Raw genomic sequence first — 17,807 nt, forward strand, 5'->3', positions numbered from 1 at the left:
GGAACGAATTTGTTGAGTGAGATATTTCGCCACGCATAAATGACTCTCGTTATGCTTTAAATATTATGGATAAAATCTACAAAGGGGCGCATAAATTAGTCTAAAGCATGGCCAAATTGGCACCCAAACGCCCAAAACTTTGCTTAAAAAAGATCGGAGGTAAATTTTTTCCAATTGATTTTCCGGAGTCGATATCTTCAATTGGGCATATTTTTTTTGTTGAAAACTATTATTTCGATTGCCGAAAATTGACTGCATAAAAAATCACACCAAGCATAGATATTCCATTTTCTTGGAAAGTCGGAACAAAAAAGGTTCGCCGCTTGATTGCTATCTGCATTTTTACGAGTAAGAAGCATGAACAATCTTGTTAGAAATTGCAATAATTTTTTGATGAGGCGTGATTCAGCGTTATCGTTTTCAGAAGTTATGTGCCTTCGGCTGCTAAACATGTGTTGCAAATTTCATTAAAATTGATGCGGTAATTAAAACTTAGTTTCAGTTTGGATCTTTTTTTGGACACCCTATAACTTAACTTGATTATAAAATCACAACGCAATTAACTAATTATCATGGGTTTTTGGCGCGGAAACAAAAAAAAATAATTTTAGGACGCATAATTTGATCAAAATCTAAAAACAATCGGACAACGCTAGTTTTATTGATTCACTTGTGAAAGTGGGGTTGAAGGTCGGAAAAGAGCAAAGAAATCAACTTTCTAAATTGAAAGGTCTGTCGTGATATGCACTTTATATTGAAAAGAGTTTTTTCGCGATAGAAACTGCAAAAAAAAATGTGCCCAACCAAGCTTTCAGAGAAAACAATGTTTTTTTTTGTGTGTTAGAAAGAAAAAATACTTGATAAAAATCGAAACGAAGTAAAAGTAAAAGTGTGCTGAAAAGTAAAAAAACACAATGTCTGAAACAACGTCTGAAATGTAACAATGTCTGACGTTACATTTCGATAATTTTTATTGTCCTCATCTTATGTAATTGCTTAGATGTAGATGAAGACATAATCATGGAAAAAACGGCATAAGTATTCATTACCTGATCTGCTTGTTGAGTTCTGCGAGGGAAGGGGAGCTTCTGAGGAACTGCATGTGTTTCGCATTCCGACCCACCTGAGAAGAGCCTACTTTGGGTCTGCTGTAGGGGTGCTAAAACAAACAACCAGATATAGATGACAATAAAAAGAATTCATTTCCTGGATTTTGTACCTGTATTAACACAAAATACCCATCAGGTGGGTCTAAGTTTTTCTCGAAGAGGGACGGTGTCGTGGGTGATAGATGTTATCTGCGGTATATATTCCTTGATAGCCACATAAAAAGTTTCAAATATAGCCAAAAAACAGTTGGACAAGAATCAATGGACGCAAGTAAACAAAAAAATTTTGACTTTTTTTGGAAAAAATCTCAACTTTCGAATTTTAAAGGAAAAAAATGCAATTATTGCCCTTCGAATTTCCAGAATAGTTTGTGATGACATTTTAAAACTAAATTGACTCAATTTGAGAAGACTGGATGAGAAAGTTTTTTTTTGAGCTGGGAAATCTCAAACTAAATTCCACGTTCGAAACTAGAAGTCGATCGCGTTTTATTGCGAACTTTACACTTTCGCAGTTGGATAGTAGAGTCTTCCTTTTAACAATGGAAATAAACTGAACTGCTTAAATAAATACAAAATTCAAACCGCGAAAAGTTAAATTTGGGCCTTGTCGTGAGACGACCTTCGGTACCTCGTAAGTTATTTGTTCTTTTGCAGTCATACTGCAAAGTGATACTAATTATATTAACCAAGGTCATTGTTCTAACCTCTATCAATACCACGCGAAACTAAGCAACAATTCAAACTAACAAAGTATCTAACCCTAAAACAATTTACTTATTGTTCAGCCACAAAGTTTTCATTCTAAAACTTCGGTTAATCTCATGGCGCAGTCAGCAGTTCCTGTGAACGAAGACAGGACTGACCTGTTAGGCATTCCTCCCTTTTGGGCGAAAGCCTCTATTAACCCACCATTCCTGTGGGAATCTTGGATCGGTCAATTTTTTTTGGCCGCTGGTTTGAAAGATAATATCAATCCTCATGATCTGTTAGTTGAACCCACCGAGGTCATCGATGAACCTCCTCCAAGACCGGAGTCAGTCGCTGAGGGCGAAGATGCTGGAGCAGCTAATGCCCGCAGACAGAGAGATCAAGCGGCGATCCGGAGAATTACCGAACAAAACGTGGAGAGGAGGAGAAAAGGCCCTCGGATCAGTCAGAATTGGTTCTATCATGAAGCCGAAGCTCGTATGAAATCTAGCTTGTTCTTTGCTCTGGGAAATGAAGGGAGGAGACAATTTGCTGACTCATTTCCTCACACGGACAATAGTAATATTCCTTTTCGAGAATTTCACACTGGATGTGAAACGCTGTTCAAGGTTGAGCGAGAGTTTACGGTGGAGCGTATCAAATTGTATAACACGGTTTTCATGCTTGAAAATGACACTTTCTCGTCAGTTTACGCTCGCTTGAGCGCCCAAGTGGCTTTGTGTAATTGGCCTAATGATCAAGAAAAGGAGACTTTAAAAGACCTCTTTATTGGGCGGATTCGAGACTTTGAGGTTCAACAACAACTCATCAAGGCGAAAGCTGATCTAGATGGCACTTTAAAGCTCGCGCTCGAGTGCGAGAAGGGAGCAAGTACGTCGGCTCAGTTTCTAAAACTACTCCCTCATAATCAACATCCGGTATTAAGGTTAAACAAGAACCTACTTGCTCTATTCAGTCGTCGATAGGGAAGCGGAATTATCCTCAAAATCAAAATAATTGACAGACGTCACAAAACAGTCAAATAAGTAAATCATGTTACTTCTGTGGTAATCCTGATAGCCCGGAGCACCGAAAATCTTGTCCAGCTCGGGACGTAACATGTAATGTCTGTCGGAAACGAGGTCATTTTGCGGAATGTTGTAACTCGTCGAAACGACGTGTCAATCTGGTGCAGCAAAATGAGGACGTGGCAGGTCCCTCTGTGGATTGCAATTTCATAGATGTAGACCAGGACAGTGCGCCTGAATATGGGGTGTTACAGCTGGAATCCGATGTCATGATAAAGCGTAGAAACTCTTAAGTCAAGTGAAGGACAACCTCGGAGCCTCAGTATCCAGTTACGCTCTGGTTTCAGTTTTTTCTATTCGACAGTAGACACAGGAAGCCCAGTTTCGTTCCTGAATAAACGCACCTGTGATTTACTCTTGCAAAGAAATCCATCAATTGAGTTTCGCAATATCACACGTTACCCTATCGATACCTTGTATGTTGACTATAACAAGAAGCCCATTCGCCTCCTGGGGTCGATTCAAAACACGATTTCCTCTAGTGGCTGGAGGGTGGCTAACGCTCAATTCCTCATCTCGGAGAATAGAACTCGTAATCTTCTCGGTTTGGACTTGCAGAGGAAACTGGGCCTTGTAACTACACAATTGAAGGCGGAAACAATCCAGTCGGTAGATAATAGCTCTTCGGATCCGATTTCAGAATACTGGTGTTCTTTTTTCGCAAAGAAGTACGCTCATATGTTCAGTCGTTTGGGTCGATCAAAAAGTCATAAAGTATACACTAATATTAAGTTCCCATTGGTGCCACGTCAAATTAAAGGAAGAAAAATTCCTATTCATATTCAGGATAAGGGGTGGCGAGTGAGATAAAACTTTTGGTGGAGCAAGGACATATCGAAAAGTTAGACAAGTGTACGACTGATTTCTTCATTGCGCACCGATTGTACTAACTGCAAAAAAGTATGAATCTATCAAACTGGCCCTCAATGCTGAACATTTGAATGCTCAGATCTAGAAAAATAAGTACCAGATGCCGAATATTCACGAGCTTATTGATTCCGCGGCACACGTCATAACTCGAAATGTTCCTGGTAAGGTTTGGTTCATGTCCTTGGATCTAAAGTATGCGTTTAGTCAGTTACCACTGTCATCACTCACTAGCAGCCACTGTAACTTCAATATTTTGTGTGGTGAGGCGACTGGAACGTACCGCTTCAGGACCGGGTTTCATGGACTGACCGACATGCCCACCGAGTTCCAGAAGGCAATGGATTGTACCTTGCAAGGGCTGGAAGGAGTTATTTGTTACCTCGACGACATTTTGATTGTCACTAAAGGAGATATCCAAGAAGATAACGATTTGGTCGAGAGAGTTATGCAAAGGCTTGATGCGGAAGGATGGGCCCTCAAACTGAGTAAGTGCGAATTCTCTGTTAACCAACTAACTTGGCTAGGGTATGACATTAATGAAAATGGGTACTCTCCAAAATTTTCAAAGATCGAGGCAATTCAATCGCTTAAACCACCGCGAACTCTAAAACAACTTCGGTCATTCATGGGAACGTTAAACCATTTATCCCCGATTTGCGTACTCATACTGTCTATTTCCGGGCCTCATTGAAGGCTTGTAATAAACAATCGTTCCTATGGGGTGAGGATCAAAATAAAGCCTTTCACGATATAATCAAGTTGATTGCAAAAATTCCGAGTCCGTATCACTTCGATTCATTGAAGGGATCGAGAGTAAAATGCGACGCGAGTCATAATGGCTTAGGTGCTTGCCTCGAACAGGAAGTTGAACCGGGAATTTGGGCCCCAACTGCTTTTGCTTTGCGTTTCCTTAATAATGCGGAGGTTAAATATAGCACTAACAAACTGGAGTTATTGGCTATTGTCTGGGCTTCCGAACATTTCCGTACTTATTTGTTAGGTACGCGCTTTCAAGTGATAACCGATCATAAGGCTATCATATCGGCCTTAAAGGAAAATTATCATAATAAGTCATATCAGTCTCGTCTTGCTCGTTGGGCTGATCGTCTGCTACCTTTTGATTTTGAGGTTATTCACGTCCCAGGGGTCATGCTGGGGATCGTCGATTACTTATCACGTTATCCTACATTTCTAGCCCCTCAACCCTCTAAATACGATGAACTGTTTGTCGTTAAGTCAATTGAGGCATTCCATCAGGCCCTCTCGTTTATTAATTCTTATAATTCCTCTCCGTGGTATCAAAATTGTTTAACACCGCAAGACGGCATCCAATTTTTGTCTCAGTTTAATAGCGCTTGTTATTTTTGTTATTTCCGTCACTCGCCGGTTGGGGGCGATGTTAATGTCCCTCAATGTTTCAATCAATCATGTTGCGGTATGCAAATGGATTGCTTGCGTTGTTTGTCACAAGAGGGCGTCGATTTATGCGCTCACGAATTCAACCAATCAGGGATCGGTATGCTAATTGATTGTTGCAAACCAGTTGACGTTTCAAAAAATCATTGTCTCCGACCTGAATCTTTAGTAAACAGTCAATTTATACAAACTATTTTCTTAAAAAATCAAATCAACATGACAACACCGCAAAATAATAACAAAACTCATACTGACTCAAACACTACCATCGCTCAACCGGACTCTATGACCATACTACAACCAACTACTGAGCAGGCAGAGTTACAAACGTTTGTGGAAACTTTTCCAGTCAGCTCTCCCAACTTTCGTCGACCTAGTGCGAGGCCGCAAATACGATCTCGTCAACTCAACCGCGTGTCCCGACTGCATCAGATTCGACAACGCATCAGAACACGGGAACAAGCCGCTAAAACCTGCTTTGTCGCCACAAGATCTACTACTAGAAAGGATGGTCATTCGCAACTACTAGAGGCAATGAGACGATGTCGCCTGTCAAAGCCAGGAAGAAACAACATGGCCGCGAAGATTGGGGTCTTAGCGGTAAATGGGGGTAAACCTCTCCTCTCCTCGTCCAAAAAGGAAATTGTGGGCTTGCCTGGGCTCTTTGATGCAGACCTGTTGGCAGAATTGACGACGGAGGATCGTTTTCTTGGCCCCATGAAGCGAGCCATCATAAATAAAGTCATCACCTCCTTCAACAAGCTTGGTGCGTATATGGCCCAGTTTTGGTCTACAGCAGCGGTGGTTAATAACTGTGTAGTTGTTGACAATAAATTGGCCATTCCTGAACCTCTCCGACAAGCCGTGCTCACTCGCCTTCACAGATCCCACCCCGGACAAGAGGCCATGATGACTGCCTCCGAATACCTCTGGTGGCCGTTTATGAACCGTCAAATCATCGAGACGTGTGAGAAGTGTCGTGAATGCACCCTGTTTGGTGAGAATCTTAAGCCCGCGTCAAGTTTTAATACTGCGAAATCTCTGCCCGTACCATCCGGACCTAATCAGGAGTTACAATTAGATTTTGCTGGCCCGTTACTTGATGAAAAGGGGTCTAGGATCTTTCTTTTAGTAGCAATTGATCGGTTCTCTAAGTTTCCTTCAGTTCTGATTTTTAAAACCACTGGGGCTAAGAAGGTTACGAAATACCTCGATTCCTATATTCGTATTCACGATCTCCCTCATTCTATTAGAACGGATCATGGCTCAGGGTTTAAGAATAGTTTAGTGCAAGAATTCTGCTCTAATAGAGGTATTAAACATATCCTCTCACCGGTCGGAGATCATCGCGGCAGTGGGCTGGTCGAACGATTGATTCAGACAATCAAGAGAAAACTGGGTGTGGCGAAACTCGATCCTAATTTCAAAAATCTTAAGGATACGATTCATCAAATACTTGAAGATATTCGCAAGAGTAATCATTCGTTGCTTAAGAAATCGCCTTTTGAATTGCATTTTGGTCGTAAACCTAATACTGTATGGTCTCAGGCACGTAATAATGTTGTTCAATCTGACACTTTAGCCCAAGGATTGGAGCGCAACCTCCTTACACCAGACCAAATCGCCAGCAACGACTACAGTAGGGACAGGGCAAAAGTTGTTCCTCGCGGCAGTTCCAGTCCAACACTTCCTACCCGCTTCAAACCCTTGTTTTCGTTGGACGGAAATGTGGCAGACAGTGAACCCTACAAGGCGCTGGCGGATCTTGCTCGGGCGGCAAATAGATGGTCGCAATTCAGGCGTAATCTTCCGCCAGATGGAGGGAAATTGGTATTCAAGGAACTCGCAACCCGACATTCGGACCTCGCCCATTCTCTCAAGTCCGGTCTCAACAGCAATACCCTTCGCTTCTCGGCAATTGCCTCACCTCCGGGGACGCAAGTCATCTCCAGGCGTGCACCAGTTGTGCAACCTACTCGTCTCTTGAGAACAAGTAAATTAGAAAACCTTCTACTGTCTGATCCTGGTCGAGTTAAAGTCTTTAGGAAAGTTATTGATCGTCAATCGGAGAAACCTCTGTGAAAACTAACCAAGTTTAAGATTGTTCGTGTTACCGATCATACTTATATTACCGACAATGGGAAGTCTACCGGAAAAATCATATCTGTCTCAAACCTAATTATCGATCTACCGTTTTAGTTGCTCCGAACACTATAGGTGATCGCGTCCAAGCTTCAGGTTCAACTTCTCGAGGAGCGGCTAAACGACCTGTCACGCCGCCGCAGCTTGTGTTACTGGAACAACGGCCAAACAATCCCCCTCTCTCTACCCCGATGGTGAATCTCACTGCAGACTTTTCCAGTGAAAGTTCTTTTGGATCAAACAACGGTCGTCAGGTGGCCCGAGATTCGGTTACTACCGGAAAACCCCAGAGGTTTCAGTGTGACTCGCCTCCGGTTCGATTTGCTCGTCAGTTTGCCTCGACGTCGACGCCCCATTCCTCCACTCATGCTACTTACTCGCGCAATATCGGTTCTACTCGATAACCAGATGGGTCGTTCGTTTCGCCTCAACCGAGGATCTTACATCGCGCGGTTTCTTCCTCGTTTATTTATCCTGCGGAGCCTCCTGAAGTTAGTACATCTAGTCCTGAAATTATGGTTTCGTCACCGGAAAAGGAGGTGTCAAAAGATTTGAATCCCCCCTCTCATTCAGCGTCCACAGAGCTGCCTTCCTCTTACCCTTCACTTTTTCTACCTGCACAACCAGTGGTTGACGATGCCGAGTCGGTCAGGACGTCTTACCGTAGCAAAAAGCCAACTCAGTTTTTCGGCAATCCGTTGCGGCATTCGGTAAAATTAGTAGAAGAGGATCAAATTTTGCCCTCTGCAACGACACTAACTTCACCTCCTATATCAGTCATGGAGGAACAGATTATACCCTCAGTTGCGCCGACCGTGTCCACCTCATCACCACGGAAACAACTTATTCGCGATCGTTTTCCGTTTCAACCTTCAACTCAGTCGTCGTCTTCTCTCGCTCAAAGGAAGGAAACCACTGGCACAGATTGACCATATCGCCAGGGAAAAACTATTAAAAACTTGTTAAAACTATTCAAACTTTAGCTAAGATATCACTTTGCTTTACTGTACGCAATTGTGTGGGATAGGGGGGCTATCAATCATTTGCTCGTCCGGGTGCAGTTTATTTCTCTCTAATTTTGATGTTTTCAAAATTTTTTCCCCGCGGGGAATGTCGTGAGGCGACCTTCGGCATCTCGTAAGTTATTTGTTCTTTTGCAGTCATACTGCAAAGTGATACTATCTATATTAACCAGGGTCATTGTTCTAACCTCTATCAATACCACGCTGAGCGTGTTCATTCTTTATCTGTTATCGCTACTGTTTGCTAGTAAATCTGATTCTACATAAACTCATGATCTATCGGGATAAATTTCCTAAACCAAGATTATATTCGAAACTAAGCAACAAAGTAATTCAAACTAACAAAGTATCTAACCCTAAAACAATTTACTTATTGTTCAGCAACAAAGTTTTCAATCTAAAACTTCGGTTAATCTCAGGCCTAAATAAATTTGAAGACTTTTCATGGAAAAAAAACGGAAAAAAATCATCGCGACTTATTTGAGAGTCTGAACTACGTTCGCCGACTCTTAAAAGCAGGGCAAAATTTTCCATCACAATGTTTAGAGCAAATCCAAATTAGTCGGCGATGTTTTTGTTTCATCTCTTCTCCGGTCTGTTTGAAAACTTGTTACAAATGTGATAGAGAGGTTCCGGTAAAAACCAACTGTGAGAGAGGGGTCCCAAATTACAAAAATTTTAGGCAAATACTGCAATTGACAGGCTGAAAAAGCGCCGGTCTCGTTTTAAAACTTTATCTCTAGCGTAATTAACCTGCCTCATTCGCGAAAACCTATTCGATACTTTAATTGATATCACCGAAGAACTATAAAGAACAGTTTAAGTTAGCAAACCTGTTAGTTTCTTGGTACCCCTCTATCACATTTGTACCAACAATTGTAAACAAAATTCACATTGAAAGCTTTCCAGTCTTGACTTGGGTTCTTGAAAAATCAAAAAGATTCTTAGTGTCGAGAAAAATTGGTGTCGATAAAAACAATGAAACGGCATTTAATTTTGGCAGGGAGCTTGTGGTCATATAGTTATCATAAAGTGAACCCCGATGAAGCCGTAAGTGTTCATAAAAAACTGGAAAAAAATGATTTTTGCAGTTACAAGAGGAATCTTTGTAGAAAATATTTAACAAACCTTAATATTACAGGATTAAACAATCGCGTGCGGAATCCAATGGATTGATAACACAATTCTATGCGTCTGTAAAAACCACACTGGGGTCTTCTAATTAAATTTCTTTAGTTACTCACTTGAATAGGCTGGGGAATGAAACCAGCTCTCGGTATGGCCTTTTCAAACTCCGTTTTGATCTGAAATGTTACCAACTTGAACCCATAAAAAAAGAGCAAGAGAAGACCGTTTCTTCTTTTTAAATCTACCTTTTCCCCCGTTTTATATTGCTGCTTATGTATTTAGCCAGCTTCATTTCATACCCCGTACTTTTAGATAAATCAGTAGATAAATCATTTTTTTTATTTATCTACTTTTTTGCTATACCTTCTGTTCTGAGTTCTCTCTTAGCGCACATCAATAACCAATTTACTTTTTAGGATAAAGGTAAAAGTCAACGACCATACGACACTGATTTATCAGGTGTGAGTCTCGATATGAATTGTTTCACGGAATTATATCATTCTTGCCAAAAAAGCAAAAAAATAGGATTGTAAAAAATGAGGTTAAAATTATCTGGGTAAAAAACAGGGATCAAAAAAGGGTAAAAACACTGAAGAGCAGGGGCGGATCTAGGATTTTCTCGAGGGGGGGGGGGGGGCGGATTTTCAAAAATTTCAAAACCTTTCTTTTTAGGTCGACCAAGTTGATTTTTTGAGCTCTCCCAAAGCACTGTTTTCCCCCTATTTAGGGGTAAATTTTCAGAGCAGGCAAATTTTTGAAAAAACAGTCAAAACAGCCGCTTTTGGGCACTTTTTTAAAAATTTTGACCAACAAAATAGCGTATTTTGGCGCGCGCTCTCCCCTCAAAGTAAGTATATATTGGCGCCAAAGGCGCCTTTAGAAAAATTTTAGGGTCGGTCGGCCAAAAATATGGATTTCTTAAAAAGTATCAAAGGGGGACCCTTTGGGTCAGCAGGGGGTCGACTCCCTGAGGGGGGGGGGGGGGGAGGGAGAAGAGTGAGCGAATTTGGGCGAATGCTGTCTTCAATTTTCCAACACAATTTACAGGAAGCTTTTTTTCCAAGATCTCAATTTTCTGGCTGTTTTCATTATTTTTAGGTCAATTAAATTTTCATAAATCGGAATTTTAGTCCAATTGACTGCGAGAAAAAGACTAATTGTATTCAAAATATATCCAAATTTAAAAGTTTAACGTTTTATATAATCAATCATTTTCTTTTGAAAAAACGATCTGATAGTCTGAGAGATCACTGCTGGATAAACTTGTCTGTTTTTAAACTTTTCTGCGCAAAAATGGCTTCAATTTTCTGTTTATTTCTTTAGTAAAGAGATTTTGTTCGAATGAGGTAAGAGTTGAAATGACTCACGTATTGTGTTTCAGATTCCTTAAGGGCCGAAGTGTTGCGTGACCGTTGGGTAATGATGAGGTCAGAGTTTGACCTTGGAAATTGCACACGGTGAACTAATAAAGCCTGAAAACGAAAGCCTTGATTAGTTCGTGCCAACCTGTAGCAGCACCTTATAACGGAAAAAGACAGCTAATAACGCCTCAACGAAGTGGGTTTGTTGTTGATCCAGAAATTAGTGTTTTGAGACGCGCCGTGATGCGTGCTAGTTGCAAGGGGTAGGGGCAAGCTTAAGAACAAAAAGATAGGTATCTTCACCAAAGAAACAACCTGGATTATTTGTTAAGAGCCAAAAATTGGCTCTTATCCTTGAAGGTTCCTTTTTTAGAGAAAACAAATCATTTCAATTTCGTATTTTGTGGATGAGAAATGAACTTCCCATTTTTTTCTTCTGTAAAATAATCACAATAAACAAACTTACGATTCTGATGGGTTCTTCGTCGCTTTTAGCTGAAGATATCTTAGAGTCGCCGAACGGAATTTTACGATCCACACTGATATTATTGATGTACATTTGGTTCGATTTTTTTTTATTTCGAAAATTAACTCGTAAATATCTATTTATACACTCTTTAAATTAATAAGAAGAAAATCTCTTATATTGAACGATATAACATCAGAATCAGCTTTTTAAACCATTTTCTTAAAGAAAAGATATCATCCAAAGATTTTGTAGACAAAACGGCAGCTACAAAGACAAATTGGAAAACGATCGTGCATTTTTATTGCAGTTTTATGATTCTTACTTTTGATCCCAAAACAATGGAATCAACATCGCGTGAACCAATTATGATTCATCGTTTGATTGACCTGAGAAAACAAAGAGTGGGAAAGTAAAAGAAAAACATGGATCTTACCATTTCAAAGCATCTGACGAGGGCTTGCAATACTTGATGATTTCATTTCAATGAAACTATGACGTAAAATATGATATGTAACACATTTAAAAAAGTAGCATAACATAATAACTTTATACCATAATTTTGCGTTGTAGTCATTAAGTTGAAAACTTTTTTGAATTGCATATAATGAATAGCCAATCTTTAATGGCCGAATCAACGTGCATGTTTTACGGGAGTTGAAAATAAAGTTACATGTGGTTTTGTAATCATTGGAGCTTCAAATTCTAATCAAACACAGTAGTAAAAACTGTTTTTAATATGAAAGGCACCTGATTGAGAACTTCAAGTACCACTTCTAAGTTAAATCAAACGGTTTTATAGCTTTTGTGCTGACTGTTTGAAGTTTTTGAAGAAAATCATTTGAGCGGAGTAATTTTTCGAGATCTTTCAAATGCTCCCGAGTGTGTTAATCTGATCGAGAGTTTGAAAATAGTTCAAGAAAGAATATAAAAACTCAAGGAAGCTCATATTCACAAAAGCTTCGTGAAGAATGGTTGTCTTCGAAAAAAAACGGATTATTCAAAATTGATTTCCGATACGGATTAGGAATACATATGGCGTGCAAGGATTTTTCATTCTTCTGACAGCGCAGTTATCTTTAAAGTCAGAAACATTTCGTTGGCTCGGTTCGGAACAAAAAACGAGAATTGACCACCGCCCACATTTTCTTCTAATGTTTGTTTGAAGGTATGTCATGTCGCTCAAATGCTGACTATTAGCATGTATAACTAAAAAAATTATTGTTCCGATCAGTAAAAATGGGGAAGTATTTTGTATTTGGGTGTGGAGTAGCAAATTTGAAGGAAGAGGCGGAGATGTGGCCCTGACGCTGACGCTTTTCTACTCCCCCCTGCCCAATATTGCTTTTCTACTCCCCCCTGCCCAATATTGGTCCTAACATATTCTTTGTATAATCTGAGCAAATCACGCCTCTTCACTTGATCAAATCAAGCCTCTTCTTTTCACTAGATTTGGAAGATAAGAAATGTTTTATTGATTACTCCAGCTTCTACAGATTTTAAAAGTTTTTGGACACTGCGAAATACTTTTTATGAAAGAAAAGAACCATATAGTCAACAGAATGCAACTATTCTCCATCCAAATTAAAAAGAACCATATAAAATAAGGATTGCTGTTTTACCTTTTCACTGAAACCTATATTAAAGAGAGCCTCAAGTCCTATTTTATACGCCTATTGCGCCAAGCAGCCCAAAATGAATTATTGTCAGTCTCGATCGAGAAAGAAGGTGTCACTTTCTTGATTGCGAAAACGAGTTCCGAAGACAATGCAAAAAACCGTGCAATTGTCCAAAAAATTCCGCGGAAGATCGAAGATCAGCATTAGTCAAAGAAAAGAGTAATGAAACCGCACAAATGGTCTTTCAAACACAAATGGTTTTTTTTTTCATTTTCCCATTCCTTCATCGAGCAATCTTTTGAAAATCTGTCAGTCTTATCATTCGAAGAAAGAGCAGCGAGCAGAACCGTTAGTCAAGGGCATAAAAAACGAACAAACGATCCGCTAGCCAAAAGCAACAAATCATGAGAAAATTGTGGAAGCGAGTTCTCCGAAAGCATCCTTCGGTACGCCACAAAGTGAATCTAATTTCGCTGTTTTGATGGTAGCAAAATTGTTTGAGTTTGACACACAGATCTAATCGACACAAATCTTGAATGACCAGATCCGAAAACAGTCAAGAACACCAATCTTGTGGGAAAACCAAATGCCTTCAAGTTAGGTTGATAGCAAGTTTATCATTTTTCAAAGCTCTGTTAGACAACACCAGGCCGTCTTTGTTTATTAAAGTTTGCACAGCCGGTAGATTGCTTAAATTCAAAAAGTCAATTCTTTTCCCATCTCTGAATCATCAATAGACAGGATTTGAGTGAATTTTAACCGTAAGCTGATTTTTCTCCACGGCACTCGACTAGTTGATAGCTCGTCTCTAGGCAATTCGGTTACGGAAGCTATGTTCATAGTTACGGGAATCGCATCAGATGTCTCCTTGGTCTAGATTTTCAACCACTTTTAGGTGACCAAGCTGCTCAGATACGACCAAAACTGGGATCGAAATCAAAATTTATGACTCCATGTATCCAAGAATAATCCACACCTTTTTTGTGGTCTTCAGCTGCATGTGGTCGTCAACTGCATGTGGTCTTCAGGGACTCTTGTATAACCCTACTTAGGAGAAAAACGTTGCCTACCTAGTCATATCCAATAAAAATTGAGAGGAGAGATGACATTACGGATACAATGGGGCCATGTTGATGCGTTAAAAATGCATTAGCATTCTCTTTGAAGCTTGAGTAGTGTTCAGATCCAAAAGAGATAGCTCTCTGGAAATTGCGACAGTTCCCATTTCATGAACGCCAGTTTCTTATAGGAAGAAAAAATATTAAGTCTAATGTCACTCCAAAGGCTCAGCGCGAAAGAAAAAGAAATTTACGCTTTTTGTGGCAATACGAACATGTTGATACTACTGAATCGGTCACTCTTTCGCGCAAAAAAAAGTTCCTTCAGGGGCGGTTCTATATAATCCTGAGTGTTTGGTTTTTTGGGGCAACCAAACACTTCAGACCAAACACTCGAAAAAAAAAATTTCGAGCTCTCCGATGCCGCAAAAGACCTATTTTACCAAAAAAAATGCGTTTTCTTGCCGTGCTGCCCCTCCTCAAAAAATAGTTTGTTTCTGATGAAATCGAATTCCTGAGGAAAGAAGGGGTCGTCCTAATCCTGCATTCTAATTTCGTCCTAGATACCGTGAATGGAAATCAGACGACGTTAACATATATAACGTATCAAAACACTTCAGCTGTGATATGAGCAACAATGAGAGCTTCCAAAAAAGATTACCAGTGGCACAGAAAAAGAATTCGAAATGTTTTGGTCTTCGAAAGCAATTTTTGACGAATAAAGCACAGTTCTTTTGACGAATAGATGAAGAATACATGTTTTAAAAAAATTTACAAAAAAAACAAGTTTGCTGCCAGGTGAAGCACAACTCCATAAAAAAAATTTTCTTATAAAATGATATGCTAACAAAAAGCAGTTTTTATAATACCACTCCCTAATGGATTTTATACCACCAATGAGCTTTGAAAGAACATTTTGAACAACAAGTTTGTTCTATAAATTATTTCGAGCTAGAGGTTTGCTGCCCTCAGCTTTCTATTCTGACATCATTGATTTTTTAAAATTTCAAAAGAAAGAAAACGTATAGACTTTGTTTAAAATTTTTGTGACATCTGATTCACGGCCAAGTTTGTCCAAATTTGATAAAAAAACAAACTTGAGCTTTCACGAGTTTTGTTTGAGATTTATCAAATTCGCCGAAAAAACCATCCGTTGTGCTATAGTTCCAAACAGCCACTTCCACTGCAAACAGCAGATGCAACAGTGTTTTTGTGTAGTTGTTGCGTGTGATAGCTTAAAGATATAAATGGTCAACATAAAATTTGGCTGGCACTTCCGTTGAAAAAATTTGGAAGGAATGATTTCGTGTTTTGGTCAATACCGGATGATTCAAATAAATTGTTTTCAGTATGCTGCAAACAGTAGCGTGGGTAGACATGTTCCAAAGGGGGCGGTTTCACGTTTCTACAAAAACCGTAAATGTCAGTTCTTTCTTGAAGCCAACTCGCTTGATGATTTCATCAAGGTCAAAAATTTCTTCTTTATGGATATACAAAAAAGAGCCAGCGATGATAGCCGGTTTTCACTCATGGTTGATCTCAAGTATGCTTTGAAAAAATTTAACTCAGAAAAATATCGCTCGGCCGTGCAGACAGTGATCGGGAAGCTGGCATAATTTTGTATCAGGGCGTACATCGTGGGCATTAGAGTTTTTGAGCATTGGCCTATGGTTTTTTAAAGCTCTGATTCAAAATTTAGGCCCGGAAGCATTTCGGAACAAAGAGCTAGGGTTTGTTCAAGGTCTTTCACTTCAACAGAGCTTGTAGCTAGGTAAGATGGAAAAAGTTTAATGAGATGCACTGCTTGTAGGGTTGCATCAGCAGAACCCACCTTCAAGTCTTATATTAGAAAAACAAGAAACGGCAAATACAGTTTTTGCCGATAAAAGGCCTCTGCTGACGGATGACCGTTTTTCTGCTCGTCGTCGTCTGAGATCCAGCTCAACTGGACCAACTCTTTTACATTTCATATGACACTGATGAAAGAAACTGAACCAAAACATTCTCGGAACTGAAGACTGCCCATAAAATTGAAGCACTTTTGTGTTTTGAGAAATGGTACTTGCAAGGCAACACTTGAGGTCCTTGCTTCTCCAAGAACATAGTTCAGAGTGTGCATGGACACCAAAAACTCTGTGTGAGTTAGAGATGACAGAAAATTTAATCCGAAGCAGAATGGTCACCTGGCCAATGACTGATCTCGTCTATTGTCTGAGTAACTCTCTAGACCCACCGAGTGTAAATAAGCTTCAGTATAACTGTCTTCTCACTGTTTGGTAACAGCCTTCTGAATCTGTTATAGAAGCAGTTAGATCGTTTTGCTGAGCATCCCAGAAAAGTTTTGCTTCAGAGTGGTTTTCGTCATCAGACTGAAGAAATTGGCAGTGGGAAAAACTTTTTTCAGCCTGTGAACTTAGAGCTAAGCAGGCCGACTGTAAATGGGACAGAGAGGCTCTTCTGCTCTGTATGAAGGTCTTTCTTTGGGTAAGGTTCCGGGTGAGGTTCCGGAGAGGGAGGTTTTTGCTTTCTTCTGGAAGAATGACCGCATTTTCTTCCCAGGTGTGATGGTCGTTTTGGCATTTTGGTATCGATATCATGAAGTTATAATGACAGTATGGAGTGTAGTAGGATTTTGAATGAAAAGATTCTGCTTAAAATTGGCGTTGTGTATACCGATTTTTGACTGGTGTTGTCATTTAATCCCTCAATTTAAGGTGTGAAAGGCGTTCAACATTTGAGGCATCAAACTGAGATTTAAATTGTTCGTTTTCAAAAAGCGTTTTTCAAGTTTCCGGCTTGACAGGTATCCGTCAAAAGGACATGTCTTGTAATTGGATGCATGGCAACCTTTGATAGGGCACCGATGGCGCTTATGAGAAAACTGGATTTTGTTCTTGAAAACTGTATAGAGTAAAAGTGTAACCGCAGAGGGGAATCTTTGGTAAAAAGTTCGAGCTCAAAAAAAATGAGGTGCAATGCACCCATTTCCAAAAGCAAAACTTTTCAATAGTTTTGCAGTATCAAGTTTTCAGCTAAAAAACAATCAATTCTGCTACGCAAACTCAAACTAGAAGAAAAAAATTGGCATAATTTTTTGAAAAAACTGGCTTAAAAATTCGAATTTTGAAATTTTTTTGAGGCATCAACTGAGTCCAAAATATGTATGTTGACACACAGATCTAATCGACACAAATCTCGAACGACCAGATCCGAAAACAGTCTTAAGAACACCAATCTTAAGATTTCAGCTAGTGGGAAAACCAAATGCCTTCAAATTAGGTTGATAGCAAGTTTATCATTTTTCAAAGCTCTCTTAGACAACACCAGGCCGTCTTTGCTTATTAAAGTTTGCACAGCCGGTAGATTGCTTAAATTCAAAAAGTCAATTCTTTTCCCATCTCTGAATCATCAATAGACAGGATTTGAGTGAATTTTAACCGTAAGCTGATTTTTCTCCACGGCACTCGACTAGTTGATAGCTCGTCTCTAGGCAATTCGGTTACGGAAGCTATGTTCATAGTTACGGGAATCGCATCAGATGTCTCCTTGGTCTAGATTTTCAACCACTTTTAGGTGACCAAGCAGCTCAGAAACGACCACAACTGGGATCGAAATCAAAATTTATGACTCCATGTATCCAAGAATAATCCACACCTTTTTTGTGGTCTTCAGCTGCATGTGGTCGTCAACTGCATGTGGTCTTCAGGGACTCTTGTATAACCCTACTTAGGAGAAAAACGTTGCCTACCTAGTCATATCCAATAAAAATTGAGAGGAGAGATGACATTACGGATACAATGGGGCCATGTTGATGCGTTAAAAATGCATTAGCATTCTC

At 39.8% G+C, this 17,807-nt stretch overlaps 1 protein-coding gene across 2 annotated transcripts in view; it reads right to left on the reverse strand.

Moving 5' to 3' along the window:
- LOC134856010 (uncharacterized) overlaps positions 1 to 11,916 on the reverse strand; it is a 42,993-nt gene extending 31,077 nt beyond the window's left edge. The window contains exons 1-4 of one of the 2 annotated variants that reach the window (XM_063872392.1): positions 11,729 to 11,916; positions 10,833 to 10,937; positions 9,582 to 9,641; positions 1,050 to 1,159 (exon numbers count right to left, since the gene is read on the reverse strand). In XM_063872392.1, coding sequence (XP_063728462.1) covers positions 1,050 to 1,159; positions 9,582 to 9,641; positions 10,833 to 10,937; positions 11,729 to 11,731 — 278 coding nt within the window. In that variant the 5' untranslated portion in view covers positions 11,732 to 11,916. Of the gene's footprint in view, positions 1 to 1,049; positions 1,160 to 9,581; positions 9,642 to 10,832; positions 10,938 to 11,292; positions 11,552 to 11,728 lie in introns of those variants that run through there. The other variant, XM_063872385.1, reaches the window with a different exon arrangement.
- Positions 11,917 to 17,807: the final 5,891 nt, after the last annotated feature.

The sequence above is a fragment of the Symsagittifera roscoffensis genome, chromosome 1 (genome assembly GCF_963678635.1).
Source record: "Symsagittifera roscoffensis chromosome 1, txSymRosc1.1, whole genome shotgun sequence".
In the NCBI taxonomy this organism is placed as follows: domain Eukaryota; kingdom Metazoa; phylum Xenacoelomorpha; order Acoela; family Convolutidae; genus Symsagittifera; species Symsagittifera roscoffensis.